The 22,636-nt window shown below is 45.5% G+C and overlaps 1 protein-coding gene across 9 annotated transcripts in view; it reads right to left on the bottom strand.

Moving 5' to 3' along the window:
- Nucleotides 1–1,980: 1,980 nt before the first annotated feature.
- Nucleotides 1,981–22,636, bottom strand: part of ABCB9 (ATP binding cassette subfamily B member 9) — a 34,180-nt gene continuing 13,524 nt past the window's right edge. For 6 of the 9 annotated variants that reach the window (XM_048821640.2, XM_048821638.2, XM_075120046.1 and 3 more), the window contains 7 exons: nucleotides 21,252–21,449; nucleotides 17,314–17,442; nucleotides 14,880–15,068; nucleotides 11,961–12,134; nucleotides 9,965–10,124; nucleotides 6,970–7,106; nucleotides 1,981–3,750 (listed from right to left, as the gene is read on the bottom strand). In XM_048821640.2, coding sequence (XP_048677597.1) covers nucleotides 3,451–3,750; nucleotides 6,970–7,106; nucleotides 9,965–10,124; nucleotides 11,961–12,134; nucleotides 14,880–15,068; nucleotides 17,314–17,442; nucleotides 21,252–21,449 — 1,287 coding nt within the window. In that variant the 3' untranslated portion in view covers nucleotides 1,981–3,450. The other 3 variants (XM_075120048.1, XM_075120047.1, XM_075120049.1) reach the window with 3 other exon arrangements.

Genomic DNA, 22,636 nt, shown 5'->3' with positions numbered 1-22,636 from the left:
CATTCATTGTCAGCGTGAAGGTACAGATGTAACCATGTGTCACTGATACGTGGCTAAGACCACAGTATCTCACCTTGACTAGATTTCTGGAGGGGTCCTTCAGCATTTACACCAAACACAGTTGTGTTTATGCCAGTATGACCACGGCTCTTGGAATGACATGAAGTAGCCGTAGGAAGGAAAGTGCTACACATGCTCAGCATAGCAATTGCAATCATTCTGAACTTCTTTCCAAACCTAATTTCTTCTAGCTCTCCAGCATGTGCCTTCAGTATCAAGGTCAACAGGGTAAGTTTTAAAACAAAGTCAGCTGAGTTATGTGTGTGGAAAATAAATACCCTTTATCTTAAAAGGAAAAAACTTTTTCTCCAGGATCACATAACTCAACCCGGTCTGAACAGACAGAGTGAGGAATGAATGAAGGGGTTTAGAATAGAACAGCTATTTCAAACCTCACTAGAGCAATAGTAGAGGCACAATAAGAAAAAAATACTTTGCAGACATCTTCAAAGTGTTTTGAAATGTTAACTGATACAAACATCCCTGGGAGGCAGTAGTACCCCATTTTATAGATGGGGAAACACTGGAAGTTGTGAGTTCATATGTTCGTGGAAGGCAGAATGTATTATACACTTGCAGTGAGCTGTAAATATTCATTATTTAAGTACTTGCCCAAGTCAAAAAAACAAAGTCAGTCATAGAGCTGCAATTAATATCCTGACTTTTAGTCTGGGCTCACTCCAAAGCACCAAAGCTACAAGGAAATCTTAGGGATCTTAGCATAAAGAAAGATCCAGCCCTACTTGTGGTTTGACAAGATAACTAAGGATATTCACAAACCCTAACATTTAACCCTATCCAGAAAATTTGCTTTGAGTTTTTCTACTGTATAGGAGGGAATTCAGCATTTGTGGCAATGAACACCTAGAAAAGTCAAAATCTGATATTAGGTCAGACTGTTGCCATTGAGATGCCCAGTTTTCAGTTTCCAATGCATTCTTAGGATCTAAGCATCTGGAGTATTAATAAAAATTAGATTATTATAATAAGCCTGGGAACCAAGAATCCTATCTGAGTGCATTTTAACAAAGCACTATGCAGGCTCAGGTTCAGTACAGTCTTTGAGAGTGCTGGCATTGCAATGAAACGTATGACCGTTTACATACCCCATTTAATTTTTATAGGACTCTCCAGCTCACCCATGTACCTCTAGCTCTGGTTTCCAGCATCCCATTTGTAGCTGGCACTTTATTTTCTTTACCTAGGATTGTTATAACTAGCACTGCATAGGCAAAGGCAGTGTTCTCTAGGTCCATTAACCACATTTCTCAGACTTCGCAAAGGAGTAGAAATTTACTCCACTTTTAAGGATTATTGGCCACATTTTGGTCCTAGTTACGTTGATGTAAATGCAGGGTTAACTCTTACCCCTTTCAGCTTCTACATGGGGTCCATACACTGTCACACCTATACAATAATCTTCTGCAATCAGGTATGTGCCTAGCTATTTACCTTTAACTATGGAAATGTCTGTAGAACAGTACAGATGACTCTCTAGAATGAGGCAGAATTTCACAAGCACAGGAAGATAAAACAAAAGATTGTACTAGGAATGGCATCACCCTTGGGTTACCTTTGAATTCCAGGGCCCAGACTTTTATCACATTACAAAGGCTGGATACTAAAGATCGAGCTGGTCATGGGGCACATTGCGTTGTGAAATGATGAGATAATATCACACAGAAGGGCAGACATACTAACCAAATGAGACACAGAACAAAAACAAATCGTGAAGCTGGTTACACCTACTGTTAGAGCTTCAGTACGACTAGCTGACGTTCAGCCTAACTTGATCCTTGTAGGTATTGCCTCATTCCCAGTGACAGGACTAGAAAGGTATGTGGTTGTATTCACAAGTTGGCTTGTTAAAAAAAACCTGCAACTTATCTGTGAATTAATCAAGCCTTGAGACATTGGGTATAAAGTTGAATGGCAGAGGTAGTACTTTATTTTTAAAGTATCCCCTTTGAGGACACTAAACAGTTTGTAAAACGTCACTTTAAAAATAAAAAACAACAACATTGCAAACAAGAAAGCTGCCGCAAAGTATTACAGAGCAGCAGCCAAACCCTGGAAAGTAATTAACTCGAGAGCTAAAGTGCTTGAGGTTATTAAACAACTGCGCAACCTGAATCAATCTTCCCTGTATGAGATACAATTAATGCTATTTTTAAAATCGCACCTTGCGGGCTGCATAAACGTTCCTGCCAGTCTTTATGGAGTGGTAGTAAGATTGGGCCAGCTCCACCAGTGTTGTATGCAGTTAGAAATGGTATTTTTCTTTCTGCCCTCCTACTAATAAATAAATAATTTAAAAAAACATCAAAGAACTAAATGTGGAATTCAGGCAGTCGGAGTTAGATTTCAAGGAATGCGGCTGTATGGATTTCTCATGCACTGACATTGCTAGCATAGCCCACAGCTGAATGGGGCCTGGGTAGGGTTTATAAAGTGCCATTATTTATATTTTACGCCTGGTTTTAGGTAATATTTCTCAACCTGGGCACTGAAATTGTGAATTTAAAAACAAGCACATTTTGAAATAAGACTGACTGGCTTTCAATGGACGATGGAGCCAGACAGAAACCTGGCTGGTGCCCATAGAAATAGAGCCATTTAAAAAAATTAACCAAGCTATGGTAAAACTTTACATCCTTTAAAAACAAAAAAATCACCAGACTCCATCAGCGATTCAGAAGGCAGGATCTGCCGGTGGGCCCCTGGCTCACTGCAATGAAGCTAATAAAAGCTCTGCATGGTAATGTTTTAGACAGGAGCATGAACCTGCAGACACTCTGTGCAGAATTCTCATAGATTTGAATAAGAGTTTTGCACTTTGGGGCTGATCCAGCTTCCATTGAAGCCAATGGGAGTCTTTCCATTGACTTCACTGAGTATGGGATTGGCACCACAGAGTGACTGCAGGATCAAGATCTTACTTTATGTTCAATGTCTTCCTACCAATTCACAAAACCACCTCCTGAAGTTCCTTAAGGGGTTTCATTCTTCCCCTCCATGCATGTGTATAACACCCATTACAATTAACAGCAGTTAAACAGACATATCAGTGGGAGAACAGACCCCATCAACTGCCTTGGGAATTGCTGACTCTAAGAAAAGAAACCCAGTAGAAATACTGGGAACTGCTAAAGATCCAACTCCCCTTAATAAACTGGGCCCATTGTTTCCCTGTTTTACTAGTCTGCCTACTGGAAGCTTAGTGTGCGTGACTAGTAAACAGGCCTTGTTCTACAGTAATGTGTCCAAGTCTGGACTACGGTGGACTCCTGTTTCAGCATCCCAACAAGGATCTTTCAAGGAATCCTTGGTGCTCTCTCACTTGTGAGCTACAGGATTGTAACCATCCTGTCTCAATCCAGAGAGAGCATGTCACACCCTGAACTCTTCATCCAGTCCTCCCGGCGGCTTCATCGAATCTCCACTGGCAGCAGCTAAGCTAGTCTCCAGATGACAGCCGTCCCCTGTGCCAGTTTCGAGCCCGAGGATCTGTCTCTGCACCAGCTTAGAATAAAGGCCGCCTTCTTCCATGAGCTCCTTGTGCGTTCCTTGCTGCACTACTCGGCCTTTGTCTAAAACAATGATGTTGTGTGCCTTCTCGACAGTGCTCAGCCTGTGGGCTATGACAAGCACAGTGTGGTTCTGCAAGTCACCATAAATTGCTTGCTGAATCTGTTTGGGGGGAGGGGGTGGGGAAGGGAAGAGATTAACATACAAATGTCATTGTTATCCATGGGGGCGGGGAGGTGTGTCTTTTATGACTCCTTACTAAGAAATCTGCAATAACAGGTTTATTCTCCTCGGGATACACATGGATCTATGAACAGGATATCCCATTAGTATTAATGGGAAATAAGCATGAATATCACTGGACTACTTATCCCTAAGCACTCCCTCAAACCGCTCAAAATTCAACTCACAAATTCCATCCGTGCAATGCAGCAGCTCCTGCTGCAGCCACTAACTGGTCTGGTGGGTCTAGAGATTACAGCCCTGATCCTGCAAGGTGAACTCTCATTAGGATTGGGCCCTGAATTTAGAAGCCGCTCTATAGTGGCAGGGGCTGAAAGAAGCTTGCACCTCGTGAATGCACTGGTTTGGAAAAAAGGGGATATTGGCCGGCTGAGCAACAATAAAGGCAGCATCACAAAAAACAAGACATTTGTCTTAACATAGTGAGGCAGTTGGTGACTAGGTATGTGTCAAATGGACACACCTTCTACCTGCTCGGAAACAAAGATGGCTGTAGTCCCACAGCTGTCATCATTAATAAAGCATCTGGCTGTCAGCAGTACTAATCCTGAAATGCATTCATGTTACACAAATACAAACCTGTATTTCAGTTTGACTAGAGCCAGCGTCGGCCTTTTGTATATTTCAGTGGGACTTTCAGGCAGGCCCTTCCAAACGCCCAAGTCCCATCTGTTTGTGTGTGGACATTAATGAACTCATACACATTTTTTAAGAATTAAATTTTTCCTCAGTAACCGGACTCAAAACTTCCCCTCCATCCCGCAGCTGTGGAGTGTAGCAGGTGCTGCACTCCGTCCTAGAGGAGGCGGCATTTCAATGGTCAGAAGTTTGTATAATTCCACGGGATAAATGTAAAGTATATTATATTAAACACCCTTCCACTGCCAGCTTCAACATTTATGAGTCAGTTTCTCTTAACCGTAGGGATCATGCTGTTTTGGGACCGGCACTGTAGACTACACATCTTGCTATAGTGCCTCATATTAAGTTACATCGTGTACTGAGATGATAGTGTACAAGTTCAAAATACAATGTGTCTGACTGTTCCTAACAATGTCCCAGGCTCCGTGTACTGCACAGTAGCATCATCATGAGATATGCCCTTAGGTCCTGCTGTGAGACTTCAGCTCCACAGTCTGACTCAGATGACTGCTACCGACTGAGTCACTCCAACATGAGGTATTCAAACCAGCTGCAGTCAACCATGGATCTCAAGTCCCCACGTTTTTGCTTTGAATTGTTCAGTAGATCTGCAGTCATATTACCTCCTCAAGCTGTGATGTCATCAGATCCCTGAAAGCAAAGCAAGTCTGGGGGAAAATCACTACAGTAACGTCGTCCCAGTTAACGTTGTTTCGTCGCTGATCTAGTAGAGAACATGCTCGTTTAAAGTTGCGCAATGCTCCCTTATAACGTTGTTTGGCAGCCACCTGCTTTGTCCACTGCTTGCAGGAGAAGCAGCCCGTTGGAGCGAGCTGGTGGGAGCTTGGAACTAGGGTGGGCCGGCAGCCCCCCCAAGTTCCCTGTGCGGCTGCCCCCCCAGCAGGCTATCAATTGCCAGGCAGTTCAGGTGTCCCTCCCCGCATTGCCATGTGCTTCTCCCGCCCTCTGCCTTGGGGCTGCTCCCGGGAGCCTCCTGCTTGCTGTGCGGGGGAAGGGAGGGAAGAGGGGTGCTGATGTCAGGTTGTCCCCACTCCTGCACCCCATCTCCACAGAGCAGGGGGACACACACAGGACTCAGGATGGAGGGAGCTTGCTGGCAGCAGTTGCTGTCTCAACTTGCTGATCTACTTAAAAAGGCAGTGTACTTACATTGGGGGTAGCATACTTAAAGGGGCAATGCACCTCTCTCTCACATGCACGCACACACACACGGTGTGTGTCTCTGATACACATGGTGTGTGTGTGTGTGTGTCTCTCTCTCTCTCTCACACACACACACGGTATGCATCTCTCATACAAACACACATGCACCCCCCGGCACTTTGGAAAGTGGAGGGAGTGGTGGGCTCCAGTGGGATAGCATGGGTTCATCATCATGTTCAGTTTCCGCAGGAAATGTTTGCAGCCACTGCCATCCATCTATTGTGTCTCCTCCCTCCATTTGTGTGGTCTTGTAGAGTGTGAGGCTACATTAACAACAATGTGTTAACCCTTGGGGGCTCAGCCAAGTGCTAGTTAATCATTTAGCAGCACGGCATTCCCTGGGAAATATCCCACCCTCTAACTCCACCACCTCAACCAAGCTTCCCAATCCTCATTGCTGTGTATAGTATTAAATTGTTTGTTTAAAACTTATACTCTGTGTGTATATATATATATATATATATATATATATATATATAGTCTTTTGTCTGGTGAAAAAAATTTCCCTGGAACCTAGCCCCCCCTATTTACATTAATTATTATAGGGAAATTGGATTTGCTTAACATCGTTTTGCTTAAAGTCGCATTTTTCAGGAACAGAACTACAGCGTTAAGCGAGGCATTACTGTACTCAGATGGGAGATCTCTATGGAGAATGTAGCTGCTGCAGAAAGTGGTGCTGGCAATTCACCAATTTTCCTTCAAGATGACGCCAAAGCCATATCCCAACACGGTGTTAGGGGGCGCTGTGGTACGAAGGTGTCATAAGAGACTAGACAAAGGCTTTGACTGCTCACTATCCCTGAAGGCTCCCTGGATACTTTTGGCAAGAGCGGAGAAGCTCATTCTGGTGTCCTGGCTACATTCCAGCTCAGGCAATTACATTCTGTCTTACTGCAATTTCACCAGGATACAGTTTTCTCCACTCCCTGTCCTAAGCTGTTGTGTAACCTTTCTGTGCATTGTTTAACTTTTTCCCTGGGCAAAGCGATTTGTATCTAACCTGAATTAGCCTTGGTATGTTACAGATGCCGGATCATTCCCTCTGTAATGGTTACAATGTTATGTTTGAAAGAAGATAAAGCGGAAATTAGTTTCTAATTCTCACCTGCTCATACAACAATTGCCAGATGTTAAGAAGGCAACACAGTATGTCCAGACTATGCAGGCCCACCATCTAGAAATTTCAGCTCAGGTCTCTGCCCATCTGTACCCAAGTCCAGACTTTACTCCTATTTATTTCCTGGAATAAACTGAATTAGCCCTACTAACCGTGTGTTCACTCTCTGCATCCAGGGCACTTGTGGCTTCATCTAGGATTAGGATTGGGGGGGCTCGGATCAAAGCCCTTGCAATAGCCACTCTCTGCTTCTGGCCACCAGACAGCTGGGCTCCTTTTTCACCAGCTTCTGTTTGATGAAAGGGGGGGGGGGGGGGGGAAGTGAGACAAAAATCAAGATGTATCACTGGATTCAGATTTCTTTCAGTACACCCCCGTGAGGTAAGGCAGTGCGATTTTCCCTATGGGGAACTAAGCTGCAGAGAGATTCATAGATTCCAAGACCAGAAGGAACTACTGTGATCATCTAGTCTAAACTCCTGTATAACCCAGTTCAGAGAACTTTCCCAAAGTAACTCCTAGAGCAGATCTTTTAGTAAAACCATCCAATCTTGCTTAAAAATCATCATTGAAACAGAATCCACCATGACCCTTGAAAAACTGTTCCTATGGGGGGAGGGACAGCTCAGTGGTTTGAGCATTGGCTGCTAAAGCCAGGGTTGTGAGTTCAATCCTTGAGGGGGCCATTTAGGGATCTGGTGCAAAAATTGGGGATTTGTCCTGCTTTAAGTAGGGAGTTGGACTAGATGATCTCCTGAGGTCCCTTCTAACCCTGATATTCTATGATTCTAGGATACTCTAAGGTTAAGTGACTTGCCCAAGGTGACATAGGAAGTTGGTGGCAGAGCAGGGAATTGAACTGCAGTCTCTCAAGTGCTAGGCTAGTGCCCTAATGCACCTCATCTCTAAGCTGAAAGGACTGCATTAAGGGAACGGGGGGGGGGGGGGGAGCTCATTCAATCTCCATGGCCTGATCCTGTTCAGTCCTTGGGGCCTCTTCCCAGACCACAAACAGGGACACTAAGGATATGTCTACATGGTGAGTGGCAGTGAGTCCTCCAAGCCCAGGATGACAGACTCAGACTCACAGCGCTTGTGCTACCATACTAAAAATAATTGTGTTGATATTGCAGCTCCAGCTGGAGCTCAGGCTCTGAAACGCATCCCTCTCCCTCAGCTTCAGAGCCCAGGCTCCAGCCTGAGGTGCAACCATGTTGCAGCTATTTTTGGTGCAGTAGCACAAGTCCCGTGAGCTCCAGTCTGTCAGCCCTGGCTTGGAGGCTCACTACCATGGACTGTGTAGCGGTACCCTTATGGGGGGAAGGGGGTTAAATAGACACTAGAGCCCTGGAAACTGAACTGAGACCCACCACTCACGTAAACCACCAAACTGACAGATGGAGAATGAAGGGCCCAAGGTTCTTTGGCTGTTTTCCCTCCCTCACTTCCAGAATATATATTAAAATGCTTTGGATACAGATCAACTTTCCTTGTTCAATATTTTGTCTTTCTCCTACTCTGAAAACAGGAACCAAAAATATTTTGGTACAAGAAGAGAGGAGTGTTCTCGTCTCCCAGCAGCCATTCTAACTGTGCCCTCCTCTGAAATGCTGGTCTGGGTTTTTAAGGTCAATACTCCTCAATAAGGACCTGATCCCACTGAGTTCAGTGGGAGTCTTTCAGGCCCTAAGTTACCAAAATAACCCTGTTCCCCTACAGTAGTCATACCCTTAAAGGAATGCTATAGCCTCTCTCTGCAGCAGTGGATCACCACTGTCAACCTGGCATTTTAGGGGATTGACAAATGCTACAGTGATTCCAAGAGTCCTTGTTAGAATTATCATAGAATATCAGGGTTGGAAGGGACCTCAGGAGGTCATCAAGTCCAACCCCCTGCTCAAAGCAGGACTAATCCCCAATTTTTGCCCCAGATCCCTAAATGGCCCCCTCAAGGATTGAGCTTACAACTCTGGGTTTAGCAGGCCAGTGCTCAAACCACTTGTTCTTAGGATGAGAAATGCTACACGAGCCTGGACGATCAACTATCCAAAACCTTCATTGACCAGTTTTTCAAAGGAAACCTCAGCACTGAAAGATAGTGCCAGTTATTGCTACTTCTGCACATTTACATATACTGTCAGTTACGTGCACTCTCTCCCTGGAGACCCATTCTGCAGATCTTCCAGTGAAGAGAGAAGGGAGGGGAAACTGAAACATTTCGGTTGCATTGTATAAGCCATTACTCTCATTGGTCCCAATGCAAAGTGCTTCTGTCACCAACACGTCAGCTCTTGTTCCTGCAGATTTATTGTCATTTTATTTTCTTGGTAAGTAGGAGCAGGTTGGTTTATGCCTCACTGCTTAGTTTTATTGCTATTGGGTTGTTAAGAGAATAAGCCCACTGAAAAACTAAACAAGATAGAGGGTGTGTTCCATCCAGGACCTGGCACTGGATGAACTACGAGTTAGGGATCCAGAGCCCAATCCTGTTCCTGCGGAAAACTGACTTAAAGCCCCCCGTAGCCACATAACAGATATACCAGGGGCAACAATAGCACGGAGTTCCACGTAAAGCCCAATCAGGTGCCACAGGCCTGACTTGGAGAGACCACCTCTGTGGGGAGAAGATAGTTCAGTCTCCGTAGCTCATTCAGTCCTTGTCCTCTCTGAGGAGCCTGTCAATAAGTGGGGGCGTGGGGGGAGTGGGCAATTAGTGCTAACTCTGGTGAGGGTTTCTGTGATGTGGACACTTACCCAATAGGAAACTGGGCCTGAGACCAAACTAAGTTCACACACAGTAAGCCATGGAACATAAGAATGGCCACACTGGGTCAGACCAATGGTCCACCTAGCTCATAGCCTACCAACAGTGGGTGTTGCCAGATGCTTCAGTGGGAATGAACAGAACAGGGCAATTATTGAGTCATCCATCCTGTCGCCAGTCCCAATATCTGGTAGCCAGAGGCCATCTTGGCCAACAGCCATCAATTGCCAGTGAGTTTTGGTCACTGCTAACATGGGCTGAATTTAATCCCTTAATTTGAGAGGAGAGGCTCTGTATTTTACCACCAATCTCCAAGAACTGTTTTGGATATTTAAGTGTCATGCTTCTGCTGCAACTGGAGAAAACGAAATGGTCCGTACTACCTGTCTTGTAGCCATCTTGCAACTCTGTGATAAACGCATGGGCATTGGCCTTCTGAGCAGCTTGGACTACAGACTCGAACGAGACTGAAGTTAAACCGTATGAAATATTTTCCGCAATAGCTCGAGCAAACAGCACTGGCTCTTGGCTCACTAAAGAGATCTGCAGAAAGGAAGGGAAGAGGCAGTCAGAACCAAAACAGAACAGTCACCGTTTAATGACTACAGTCCTCTCGTAGGTTATAATAATTGGTTCCAGTTGGTTTGAGAGTGTAGATGGCAGAGTTCCATCGTTAAACCTAGACCCAAAGTGCCTAAACCAGAGAGGATTTCAGCGAGGGTACTAATTACACTCTGTTGCAGGCTGCCCGTGTGAACAATGCAGCTGTGCCCTCAGAAGTAGCTCTTAGCTGACTCATGGAAGCTGCAGGGCATTAGTCAGCACTGGAAGCACATTTTGCCAGATGCACCTGGTATTTAAGTGTGGGGAAGTGATTATGCGCCACCTTCATATTGAACCAAGAAACAAAACTGACGAATGATAGGAGCCAAGGGTAATAACACCTGCTAGTGCTTTGTGGTTTCCGGTTTCCGCTCTGTTTGAAAGCACAGTTCTTGGAGAACAAAAGTGAATCTGGCCTGTTTATCTCAGGGTATTACCCTATTAAGAATTGCAGCAATGGGACAGAACCCTGCAGCTTTCACTAGTGATATTGTTGCGTTTTGGTTATAACACTGCAAGCTCAGGGCTGCCATTTCTTGTAGTCCACCGGGCAGTAACACAAAACCAAACCCAGTGCTGGCAACATGTGTCAGTCAAACTAGAGAGAACCTCCTGCTTCATCTATCCAGTCACCACAGTTAGGCATCTTGAACACAGCATGGAGATCGCCATCAATGCTGGCTGCAGCAACAGCCTAGCAACCAACACATAAACTCATGTCCAAAACCATTTAAGTCAATAGAAGCATGAAGTCAGTATAAAGTGCTCCAGGCCTACAGAGCACAGTGCACTGGTGGGGCGTCTGAGAATTAGACCATTCAGCCACACAGCAGTATTGGCTCTGCATGATTTTTCAATCCCCAAATTAGAAAGTTACAGAGCTGCCATTTTTGATTTCCTAAACAATGCCTTTTCCTTCCCATCCTGAAAGCAACCATTACAAACTGCAGAATGTAACCCCCTTTTGTAAACTCTCTTACATTTTAAAAATCAAATTTTCCAAATTCTCTCCCAGAAATTAACATGTAGAGCAACAGCAGATATTAAAAGCATATATAATAAAAAAATAACAGCCTTATTTGTGTTACTGACACCCCGACATCAGGCTATTTAAAGGGAAAGGATTTAAAAAATTTACTAATATACTTTTCACCATTTATGCCACTAGTCAATTTCATTTTTGGTTTAGAGTCAGTTTCTAATCCCTTATGTTTTCAGGTTCTCATGCAGAAGCTTAATGTTGTATATTCTGGGTTGTAACCACTGCAGAAGAATGTTTATTTGTGTAAGAAAGGAAGCCTGTAGACTTCCAGCATCATCTTAGGCAAGTCACTTAACCTTTCTGTCTCCTGGCTTCACCGATGGGGATTGTATACGTCACAGGGTGTTGGAAGATTTAACTAATTAATATTTGTAAAGTGCATGGATAGAAGGTGCTGTAGAAGTGCGAAGTATTAAAAAAAACCTGGTTTATACTAGAATTTTTAAAAACACCCTAACAATCATGGACATGGTTCTACTGGTCTTAGATAGAACTAGTCAAAACAAGGACAATTTTTTGGTGAAATTTTTTTGGGGGGGAAAAGTGCATTTCTTCCTCCGCACGCCCCCATCAAAAAATTTTAACTAGCTCTAGTCTCAGGCATTGAGGAAACATTTTAGAAAGACCTAAATTAAATGTTGGGCCCAAATTTGACCAGACAATATCCCCTGAATGATCTAAAACCCTTTGATCCATGGCAGAGTAGAGCTAGTAGGTTTATCAGTAACTCGTACCACTGAGTGCAGGTACTTGTGATCATACATGTTAATAGGCTGCCCGTCCAGCAGGACCTGCCCATCTTGAAGAGGGTAGAAATTCTCCAGAATATTGACGCAGGAGCTCTTCCCACTGCCCGAAGGACCCACGAGCGCAGTCACTTTGCCAGGATAGAGGGTGAAGGACACATTCTGTAACGTAAGAGGTGAGTGAGTGATAGCCTGTGTACCCGGCTTTTTAAAGCATCCATGTGTCTGATCTGCAGAGAGTACACTAGAAAAGGCAGCTGAAACAGAGTGAAAACAGCGATCAGGGTTTTCTTTAGTGCTCCTGTCCTACCACGGCTAGATTGGCTGCCTCCAGCTTCAACGCCAGGAGATGAGCATGTATGAGCTCCCACTAGATAACCTCCCAGTGCTGTATCATCATCTTCTGCCTCACTCCTCCCCTCCCTCACAACAAGCAGATGGGCCCAACATCTTTTCTTCAGACTCACCTGTCCATAGAACAGGCAGGTCCAAAAACCAGGAGAGAGACTGCAGATTGCACCTCTTTCCTCTGCTACTCTGACCCAATTTAACTTGGGAATGGTCAGTGGCCCCCCTTCAGTCCCCAAAAATGATTTGGTGGCCACATCATAAAAGGCACAACCACAACTGGCAACTTTGTTGGTCATCTCAACAGAGAAGCTAAGGGCTGAATGGGCTAGATCTGGAGGGTCAGGATTGAGGCACACTGGCACCAGGCAGCACGGGGACGCTTTCTCTGCTGTCCCTGTGCTATACCTGTTCTGTGGCTCAGTCTCAAAGGCTGTCAGTCCAGCAATGTCCTGGTACCCATCCTCTGATCTCACCCCTGCTCTTTTAGATTTAATGGGCGGATCTTTTTCCAGAGCCCTCCCTACACCTACTGGAGGTCGAACAGGCCAACAGCTTTCATTAGCACGACACAAAACAGAACATGCCCGCAGTTTCACAAAACACCACCACTGCAAATGGGCAGCTCTACATAGCCTGCTCTCAGTTTCCCTCCAGTGTTATATCTATAAACACTTGGAATCTAGCTGATTCTCCGAGACCACACCATTACTCATATATCCCACGCATCTGAGATCAGTACCTGGTTCGCTGTCTGCCAAGCCTCCAGAGTTACCTAGAAACAACCCTTCTGTCTCAGTGTTAAACAGCTACAAAAGGCTTTCTAGTAAGTGAGCTCACAAATGGACTTTTCCAGCTATGCAAAATCATAGGCGTGAAAGATATGAAAAAACGGGGGGGGGGGAGAGGGGGAGAGAAGAGGGACGACAGTGAGGAATCATCTAGTAAGTCCTCTGGCAGCCAGTTACAAAGAGGTCTGTATGTTAAGATGTGCGAAGTAACAAAAGTCCAACTCAGCCTGTTACATAAAATTGTTTATGAAAGTCAGCCAAAGTTGAATATGCAGCGACTGGTACAAACTGGATGGTTTAGGTTCAGAGAACTGGGAGAAGGGGGTCAAAGTTCCTGGTAAAGTCACAGGTTGGCATGAGAACAAGCTGAAAGGGTCTAGAAATGGGAGGGAATGTTGACAGTTGAAATCCCCAAAATGTGTTTCAACTGGACGTTGTTTATCTAGAGGTCACTCAATGGGAGCGGGGGAAAGGGTGGGCTAGAAGGAGCGAGTTTCATCGTCATGGCTGCCACCTGTCTCCTGGGCCCCTGTGATCACCAGGCCTGCACTGTCCTGATCCTCAAGTCAGGCCAGAGAGGGAACCAAGGACACAGTAACTGCCACCAGCTTCAGCTGAACAATACATGGGGCGGGAGACATGGGTTCCGGATCTTACCCACTCCTCATGTGTCCTTCCTCCCTTCACACGTAATCTTTCCTCTTGCCTATCCTCTCCTTTGCCTTTTGTCTAATCAGAGTCTGGCTGAACCGGCCAAAACAACTCCACCTTTTGCACCGAGCCTGTGACCAGAAAGGCAGCTAGTAGCAATGCCTCAAACAGCCTGATACTGATAAAAGTTTGCCAGATAGTGAGTGGCTGAGAAGCAGGTGTGCTGGGCCTGTGTCCCTCCAGCAGCCAGTGAAAGTCAGCACCCGAGGCAGAAGCTGCATTTCCTGTCTTTGCTGTTCTTTTCTGTCCCTTTGTCTGTCTGTGGGTGTCTTATTTAGTCTTCGTAGAAACAGGACTGGACTCCAATAACAGCAGCAATAGCTCCAAGCCACTAAAACTAACCTCGTCTCTCTTCCCCATCAAGGACAGGTAATAACATCGGCAATATCCTCTGTCAAACAGGGGCTTCTCCTATACAAAAATCTTAATACAGGGCAAGTAAGGGAAAGGAAATAAGGGGAATTACTACAACGAAAGCCTTACTTAACACTTTGTATTTCAAAGGCTTTAACTGTTTTGTTTTCTTTCTTTTTCTGTGTCTTTAATAAAAGAACAACAACAATTTAATGGTGGTCATTACAATGGGAGTTGCCAGCAATAACGTGACTCAAGACCCTGGACCACAATTAGCTCTTTAATGTTGTAAGAGTGAACAAGGGCTTTATTAACATAAGTATCCCTTGTTAGGCCCTAAATGCCCTCTTTTCACCACACCGCCATGTGGAATGGTTTCCCACAATCTATTTCCCAGTATTTTGTCCAGTCTCGTTTGAAAGGTCTCCAAGGATGGGGCTTCCAACATTTCCCTTGGAGGTTTTTAAGGAGGAGTTAGACAAATGAGTTAGTCAGTGATGGTGTAGGTACGGCCTCAGTTTGGGGAGCTGGACTAGATGACCCCTTGAGGTCCCCTCCAGTCCTCCATTTCTATGATTCATTGATTATGCCACAGTCTGCGACTAGTTAGTAATTGACCTGCTGGCGAAATATTGCACTTAACCTATTCCTATGGTGCTGTGTATTCAGGAAGGGAATGCTGAACACGTGCCAAGACCCTCACCTGTAGGACCTGTGTTGCAGACCGGGTAGCATAGGAAAAAGTAACATTTCTGAACTCCACTTTACCCTCCACATGGTCTGGTGCCAGGGTTCCATCGTTCACCATCGTCGGCTTGCGATCTATAAACTCAAACACTTTCTCAGCAGCTCCTACTCCCTGCATTAATCCGCTGTAGACGGAACCAACAGACTAAATAGAAACACAAAACAGGCCTAGGTTACACATCTCCATGTGTCAGAGCTTAGTAGAGAGAGAAATAATGATCATTAAAATATATCACTCTCTTGTAAACAAAATAAACATGCACTACATGGTCATACATTGCAATAGAAAGTAACTTCCCAGATGACAGGGCGGCAGCTAAGCCCAAACTCCCAGGGAATGACACGAACGTAGTACCGTATGCAGAGCCACAAAAGGGTGGGTCGGGTGTGAAAGGGTCTATCTCCCCTCCCACCAATACCTGACGTAGCTTTTGAGTGACCCCTCTCTGGCAGATGCTTGCAGCAGCACTGACTGCTGGTCTAAGATACACTGTATACACCTGCGATTTCAGGATTTGGTCCAACATTCATTACACAGAAGCGTGCAATGGTGGAATGATGGTTATGGAGGTTGTAGAAGGTGTGCGTGTGACAGTGGAAGAAAAATGGAATGCAGGGAGGGGTCTCCCTGAAAACAAATCACCCAAACATGGATTGAAACCCTCCTGTCATTTTCCATGCAACCAAGACAAGCAGTTCCCATAACACCCGGATTCTGCAGCAATCCTATGAATATGGGGCAACCCCTCCCTCCTCTGAAATGTATTTCATCAGTGCCCCAATGGGAACCCAAAGCCCACTCCCAAACCCAGGTCTACTGTGCAGCAGATGGTGGGGCCGATTAGAGTAAAACATCCCTTGAAACTCGGATACTCTTCAGCCTCCAGCACCAAGCCCAAAGTTTCAGAACAGACAGTGCAAGGAACAGGCATCCCATAAAGAGGAAAGCAGGCTGGAAGCAGCACTGGATCCTGCAGTCCTATGAACAGATGGCTACTGCCACATGTGCTGTTCTTCATTCCAGGGGAGGCTGGAGCACCTAGGTGATCGCACCAGGTTAGGAGGAAGTTTGGAGCTGATCATTTCTGCCTGGATTAGCTGGGCTAATGAGACGAGACAACAGCAGACTTGTGCAGGCTCGGCAATCCCAGGGCTCTCCCGGACAGACTCCCATCTCACTAACTCACTGCCAATTTAGCCGTTTATAACCAATTAAATAAAAGAATCCCACTAAGCTTTTAATGGGCCCTGAAATGTAACAAGCAGCCTCCAAACCCTTTCATCCTTCCCGCAGGAAAGCTTGCCCGGAAGACATCCAAGACTCTGTCCTTCAAGCAATGGACAGCTTTCCGCTCCACTTCCTGCAGCTGGCTGTCTCATCAGCAGATGAGCGACTTCTATTATTTTGAGAGAACAATGTGGTTCTCCCCACCCCGCGCTGTTCGCTGAGCGAGGCTGCCTCCCCAGCTCATCGTCACACCGGGGGCAATCGGACCTGGAGGCAAAGTCCCAGGTCTAATCCGAAGGACGTCCTGCAGGAGCTACTGCCAGCTGGTTCGTGGCAGAAGAGGCCAGGAAACTCGTAGGAATAACAAAAGCAACCAGAGGCAAATCCTCAGCTGGTGTAAAATGGCACAGCCTCATTGGAGTCTTTGGAGCTGATTCACACCAGCTAAGGACCCGGCACTCAGCATCATCTAGGGCCTGATTCTCTTGTGTTATTACTCGACGCGAGTCATACCCAAATCTGGCCCTTCCGAATCGAAAGAGCTTTTTAAGGAGACAAGAGTGACCATGAACCTACCCGCTTTCAGAACTAAATGCGAAACTAATTTCTATTTACAGCTATGTCTACACTACTGCAGTAAGTCGACTTACGCTATGCAACTCCAGCTACGTGAATAATGTAGCTGGAGTTGACGTATCTTAGGTCGAGCTCCCATGGGGTCTACACCACAGGAGGTCAACGGAAGAAACTCTCCCGTCAGCTTACCTTACTCTTCTCCTCGGGGGTAGAGTACAGGGGTCGACTGGAGAGCGATCTGCTGGCGATTTGGCGGGTCTTCACTAGACCTGCTAAATCGACCGCTGGTGGATTGATCTCAGAGCGTTGATCCCGACTGTAGTGTAGACATAGCCTACATAACTTTCCTATAACACCCCTCCACACACAGCAAAACCCTATACTCTGAACCAGCTATTACTCCTATCAGGAGTGGGGGAGGAGAAAAAGAGTGATTGTCATTGTTTCCATTTTTAAATACCTGGGAGGTGATAAAATACTATGACGATGGTGACCTAGAGAAAAACAAAACACTTCTACTTCCCCTCCCACAGCTATCTAGCCTGGGATGTGAAAAAAACCTGGTGCATGGATAACCCACACTCACCTCCATGCAATCTCCCAAGACAAATTCATAGATAATAAAAGATATCAGGTTTCCGCTGGTCATTTGCCCAGAGATCACCAGATGGCCACCATAGTAAAGGATACTGACTTGCACCACAAGAAGAGTCAGCTGAAATCAAGCACAGACACATAAACAGACAACGCTGGTTGTTTCTCGGGCTCATGTTTATTCATTCACACAGCTATCCAGAATTCACCAGTGTAAGCTTTATTACTGGAGTGTCCCAACGGGGTGCTTGAGGTTGTGCAATAGATTGTAAACTCAAAGCAGGGACACTGATGTTGGAGGAACAAAATAGTTTAGAAGCCCAGGTTGATCTATGGGATTTCTGACTCATCTCTTTCATTAAGATTCATGGAAGATGTGTTTAATCCCCCTGTGCTACTCTGAAAGGCTCAACCATAAAGCATCTGATGCTCAGGAGATGGTCAGAGCAGTGGAAATTAAGTCCGATTTAAAAAGAGATCTGAACTAGAGGAGGGTTGAGAACTAGGGGGTCACCAAATGAAATTAATAGGTAGCAGGTTTAAAACAAACAAAAGGAAGTATTTATTCACACAACGCACAGTCAGTCTGTGGAACTCTTTGCCAGAGGATGTTGTGAAGGCCAAGACTATAAACAGGTTCAAAAAAGAACTAGATAAATTCATGGAGGATAGGTCCATCAATGGCTATTAGCCAGGATGGGCAGGGATGGTGTCCTTAGCCTTGTTTTGCCAGAAGCTGGGAATGGGCTACAGGGGATGGATCACTTGACGATTACCTGTTCTGTTCATTCCCTCTGGGGCACCTGGAATTGGCCACTGTCGGAAGAGAGGATGTGGGGCTAGATGGACCTTTGGTCTGACCCAGTATGGCTGTTCTTATGTTCTTATGCAGTTTCTCTTTGGATTATGTTAGACTTCAGGGTGGGGGTTGAATCAGTGCCAGGGTTTGGACTGGACAGCCCCAAAATCTCAAGATACCATAATGGATACTGTCAGCATTCAAAGCAGAAAACAGGGCCTTTCTGATATAGGATCCAACCCAGAAGCAGGATTCAGATCTGGGAATTCAAAGCCAAATGCTCTGCTCATCTCTTGAAACATGAAGGGTTTGGGATTTGGGATTCTGGGCTGCCTCTAATTCGATCTGAAATGTACTGCAAGGGGCAAGGAGAGACGAGCCATGCTGCAGGACTGTGGTGTTATGTCAGATATTGCGAAAAACATGTAACATCTAAACAATTGATTTGTATGGAAAATTAAAACGGGATGAACTGAGTTTAGGGATGAATATATGCAAGAGAGCGTGGGCTAAAGAGATAGGCCTGAAGCATAACTTTCAGATCCCAGTCCAAACTTCCTCAAGGATCATGGGCATTTGAAGGGGTACTCTTCTTTAATTCGGTAGCATGTTTCCTCAAGCAACGGGCTGTAATTAAAAGCTCTGATTCTGAAAAGCCCCAAGCAATGGAAGGAAGCATGATCTTGTAGTGAAAACACTGTCCGAGGACTCAGGAGATCCAAGTTCAGTTCCTGTCTCTGCCATAGACTCCCTGTGTGACCATGGGCAACTCCCTTCAATCTCCCTGTGACTCAGTCTCCAGTCTTTTGCTTATCTCTTTATACCACCCTTTGTCTTATCCATTGAGATTGCAAACTCTCACTGAGTGAGTGGCCAGTGCCAACTACAATTCAACCTTGATCCCAGCTGGGAACTCTAGGCACTGCTGGGATACTAATTCAACAACAAGAAATAACAGTTTACAGATCCCATTAACCTCCCTGGGAGCTGCAGTGGTTCAGCACCTCTCTGTCCCCAAGTTAGTGCAGAAGTGTATAAATCACAGAAGTGTAGGACTAGAAGGGACCTCAAGAAGTCTAGTCCAGTCCCCTGCACTCAAGGCAGGACTATGTAATAACAAGACCAAAACAAATTGGTTTGTCTCTAAGGTGCCACTAGTACGCCTTTTCTTTTTAAGACCGAAACAATTAAAACAAAGAACTAAACTAAACATGACTCGCCTTAGAACGGGTTTCCCTGAGCAGATTAAATGTCCCATTTGGGACTAAAAGGGAACATTTTATCAGAGTTTTCACCTAGCCAAAAATGCTAGCTTTCCACTTCAAACTGAAGATGCCAGGAGAAGCCCATTTTTGCTATGCCCCTGGTAGGCAAAGCTGTTATTAACATTACTGGCATCCAAGCAGAGGAAGCCCTACGACCAGAAATCTGCCTGCATGTGGTTAAAGAATAAATAAATACATAAAAACCACTTAGGAGCATAGGCAGGGTCAGCAGTAGTTTACATTAAGGGGACAGATGAGAGGATGGAGTATATGGAAATTAACGAGTAACACACTAGTACCCCATGTGCCCCTGGTTCCACCCTGCAGCTGTTTGTTTCAAGGGTACTTAAGGTCAACCCTGAAATCCAGAAAGTACATTTGAAGTTCAGAGCAAACATTGGCACTGAAATGTACATGGAGCTCTGGCCTGGGGCCTAATATGCTAGACTGAGTTATAAATCACAATGGAATTACTTAAGTGTATTTCAGTGATGAATCCTGGTCATGTGCCACCTGAGGCATGTTGCGATCTGCTAAGAAGTGCTGCCTTAAAGCCTGATCCAACTCTTACTTGATGTCAAAAGAGTTTTTCCACTGACTTCAGTGGGAGTTGGATCAGACCCTTGAAAGAGAACTGAAAAATAGAAGTGCTTTGCATTTATATAGCACTCGTCAGTCCAGGTTCTCAGGGGGGCAAGGCTCAATGATTTGCCCAAAGTCACATGAGTTAGTAGCAGAGTGTGGAATATGGAACACAGGAAACCTGACTCATCTACTCTTCCAGTGGCTAAGAGGTAAGAGTTAGCCAGTGAAAGCGGTCGACTACAAAGCCACGAATAAATCCATTCTACAAGCCAAACATAATGAAAACAAATTCCTCCTTTATTCATCTGCCAAGATCGGAGTTCAGGGCTCTGCACTTCCCTGAGAAAGAGGTTGTTAGAGCTGTGCTAAATTTGTCAGTTTCAGTTTGGACAGGTCTTCTCAATTTCCTGAGCCACCACAGGTCCATGCTGGGAGCTTTGCTTTGGACGATCCCAAAAAATCAAATTCAAAATGGTCTAGTTTTGCATCCAAACTATGAGAAACCACAAATCTTGCAGGACTTTGGTAGAATGCCATGAATCACCCCAGAGTTGGCTCACCAGGTTCACAAACCTTTCAACAAAGGAAATTTAGTGGAACCAGATCATTTGTGTGAGAAGATTTTGCACTACTTTGGTTACCAGTAGAAGCCCTGAAATCTAGGCTTGACTGGCAACAAAGTGCCTTTCAAAAAAGCAACTACACTGAAAACGGTTTTGTCAGTTTCTGAGCAGCAGATTGAATCTCATAAACATTGTTTTATAGTTTGGGATACCAAAAACTAGCTGGCCTAAGAACGTAATGCAGTAACGTGTGCACAGAGTGCTTCCAATGCCCTTGACTGATCTTAATTAGAGTGCTGCTTACTGCAGGAAACTGCTTGTTGGATGACACTATTCAAAATCCTTAACAGAAATGTATCTTTGTTTGGAGAGTTAAACATAAAGAATAGTTATCATGCATCCGATGAAGTGAGCTGTAGCTCACGAAAGCTCATGCTCAAATAAATTGGTTAGTCTCTAAGGTGCCACAAGTCCTCCTTTTCTTTTTGTGAATACAGACTAACACGGCTGTTACTCTGAAACCTGCCATAAAGAATAGGGGATTGTGAGCAGACCTTAACGTTTGTGTCTTTTGTTAACACCCCTGGCCCCAAAACTTTTATGTACAATATATTAAAAGTTCATACAGCAGAGAATAAGCAGTATCAGAACATAACCCCTCCCTGCTCCCAGAATCATCACCGTGAGAACAGGTGGCTAATAGAAACAAGGCACATACCCCACTGGACCACACATAGTACGTATAGGCCAGGGCTTCCTTTTTGTTCAGTTTGTACACTTGCCGCAGTTTTTCCCAATAGACATTTGCTTCCATGTCCTCACTTGCAAAGCTGCGCACAGTCTTCATGGCTGAAATGGTTTCTTCTGCTGTGTTGTTGGCCTTCGCCAAAGCATCCTGAACCTCCTTGGAGAGCTTCTGCAGTGAACAAAGGAAAGGCGGGAAGGGAAAGCAGGACTGTATTTACCAGAGGGCGCTTTTGTTCCATTTCATCGTGCTCCCCCACAGAGGACACACCGCACACCCGATGGAAAGGGATTTAGAGACCATTGCTCATTTCACTGTCCCTTTGTCCCTGGACTGGTATGCCAGCCTAGAGCAGTGCTTCTCAAGCTATCTGATGTGGGGGACCGGCATATTTTTTTTCCTAATGTGTCTGTGTGCAGACCGGCAGCCAATGGCTCATGGACTGGCACCGGTCCGTGGACCACCACTTTGAGTAGCACTGGCCTAGAGGACTGAATCTGGTAGAGGGGTTGTGGGAGGACAGGACTGAGAACCAGAGTCCTGACACTTGGTCTGACAGACTCCTTCAGTGGCTCTGGGCCAATCATTATTATTCTTTGTGTATGATGATAGCATTTAGAGCTCAAAGTCAAGACCCAGGCCCATTGTGCTAGGCACTGTATGTATGTACACACACACACACACACACACACACACACACAGAGTAAAAGAGAGTTCCTATCCCAAAGAGCTTACCGTATAAATAGAGAAGACAGACAAAAGGAGGAGACAGGATGTGCTATTATCCCCATGTTACAGATGAGGAACTGAAGCACTGAGAGACAAAGTGACTTTTCCAAAGTCGCACAGGAAGTCTGCGGCAGAGCCAGGAAATGAACACAAGTCCCTGTACTGCTGGGATCTCTAAGCACATTGGGACAGCCAGCAGGTGCCTGTGACAGAAGCCACAAAGGGGTTCACCAGGTCAGAACCTAGGACTGGGGGGGCACAATCTGGTGTCTGTGCATGTGCACACTCTGAGCAAGCAATGGCAACATGCAAACTTCCCCCACTTGCCAATTACACACTCCTAGCAAGAACAAGCCTGGGGAGAGGGTGGAGAATCTGTACAGGGGAACCACAGCTGGCCAGAATCCAGGCACAGCGCCTCTGCTTTTACAGCATGCCAGCATGTGCGTGTCACGTGGGCGGCACTATGCACACAGGCAGGATTTGCCCCATGGCACTGAGGTTGAGAGCGAGAAAGCTCTAAAAGCACAGCACACAGCCCACGGGCTGTACGGATTCACGTGCTCCACCCAACGGAGGAGCGGGCATGTCACTTCAGAGAGAGCAGTGCAATATGAGGGAGGCTCCTC

The sequence above is a fragment of the Caretta caretta genome, chromosome 15 (assembly GCF_965140235.1).
Source record: "Caretta caretta isolate rCarCar2 chromosome 15, rCarCar1.hap1, whole genome shotgun sequence".
NCBI lineage: Eukaryota > Metazoa > Chordata > Testudines > Cheloniidae > Caretta > Caretta caretta.
Note: the sequence above shows the minus strand (reverse complement) of the source record. Positions and strands in the feature narration are given on the sequence as shown.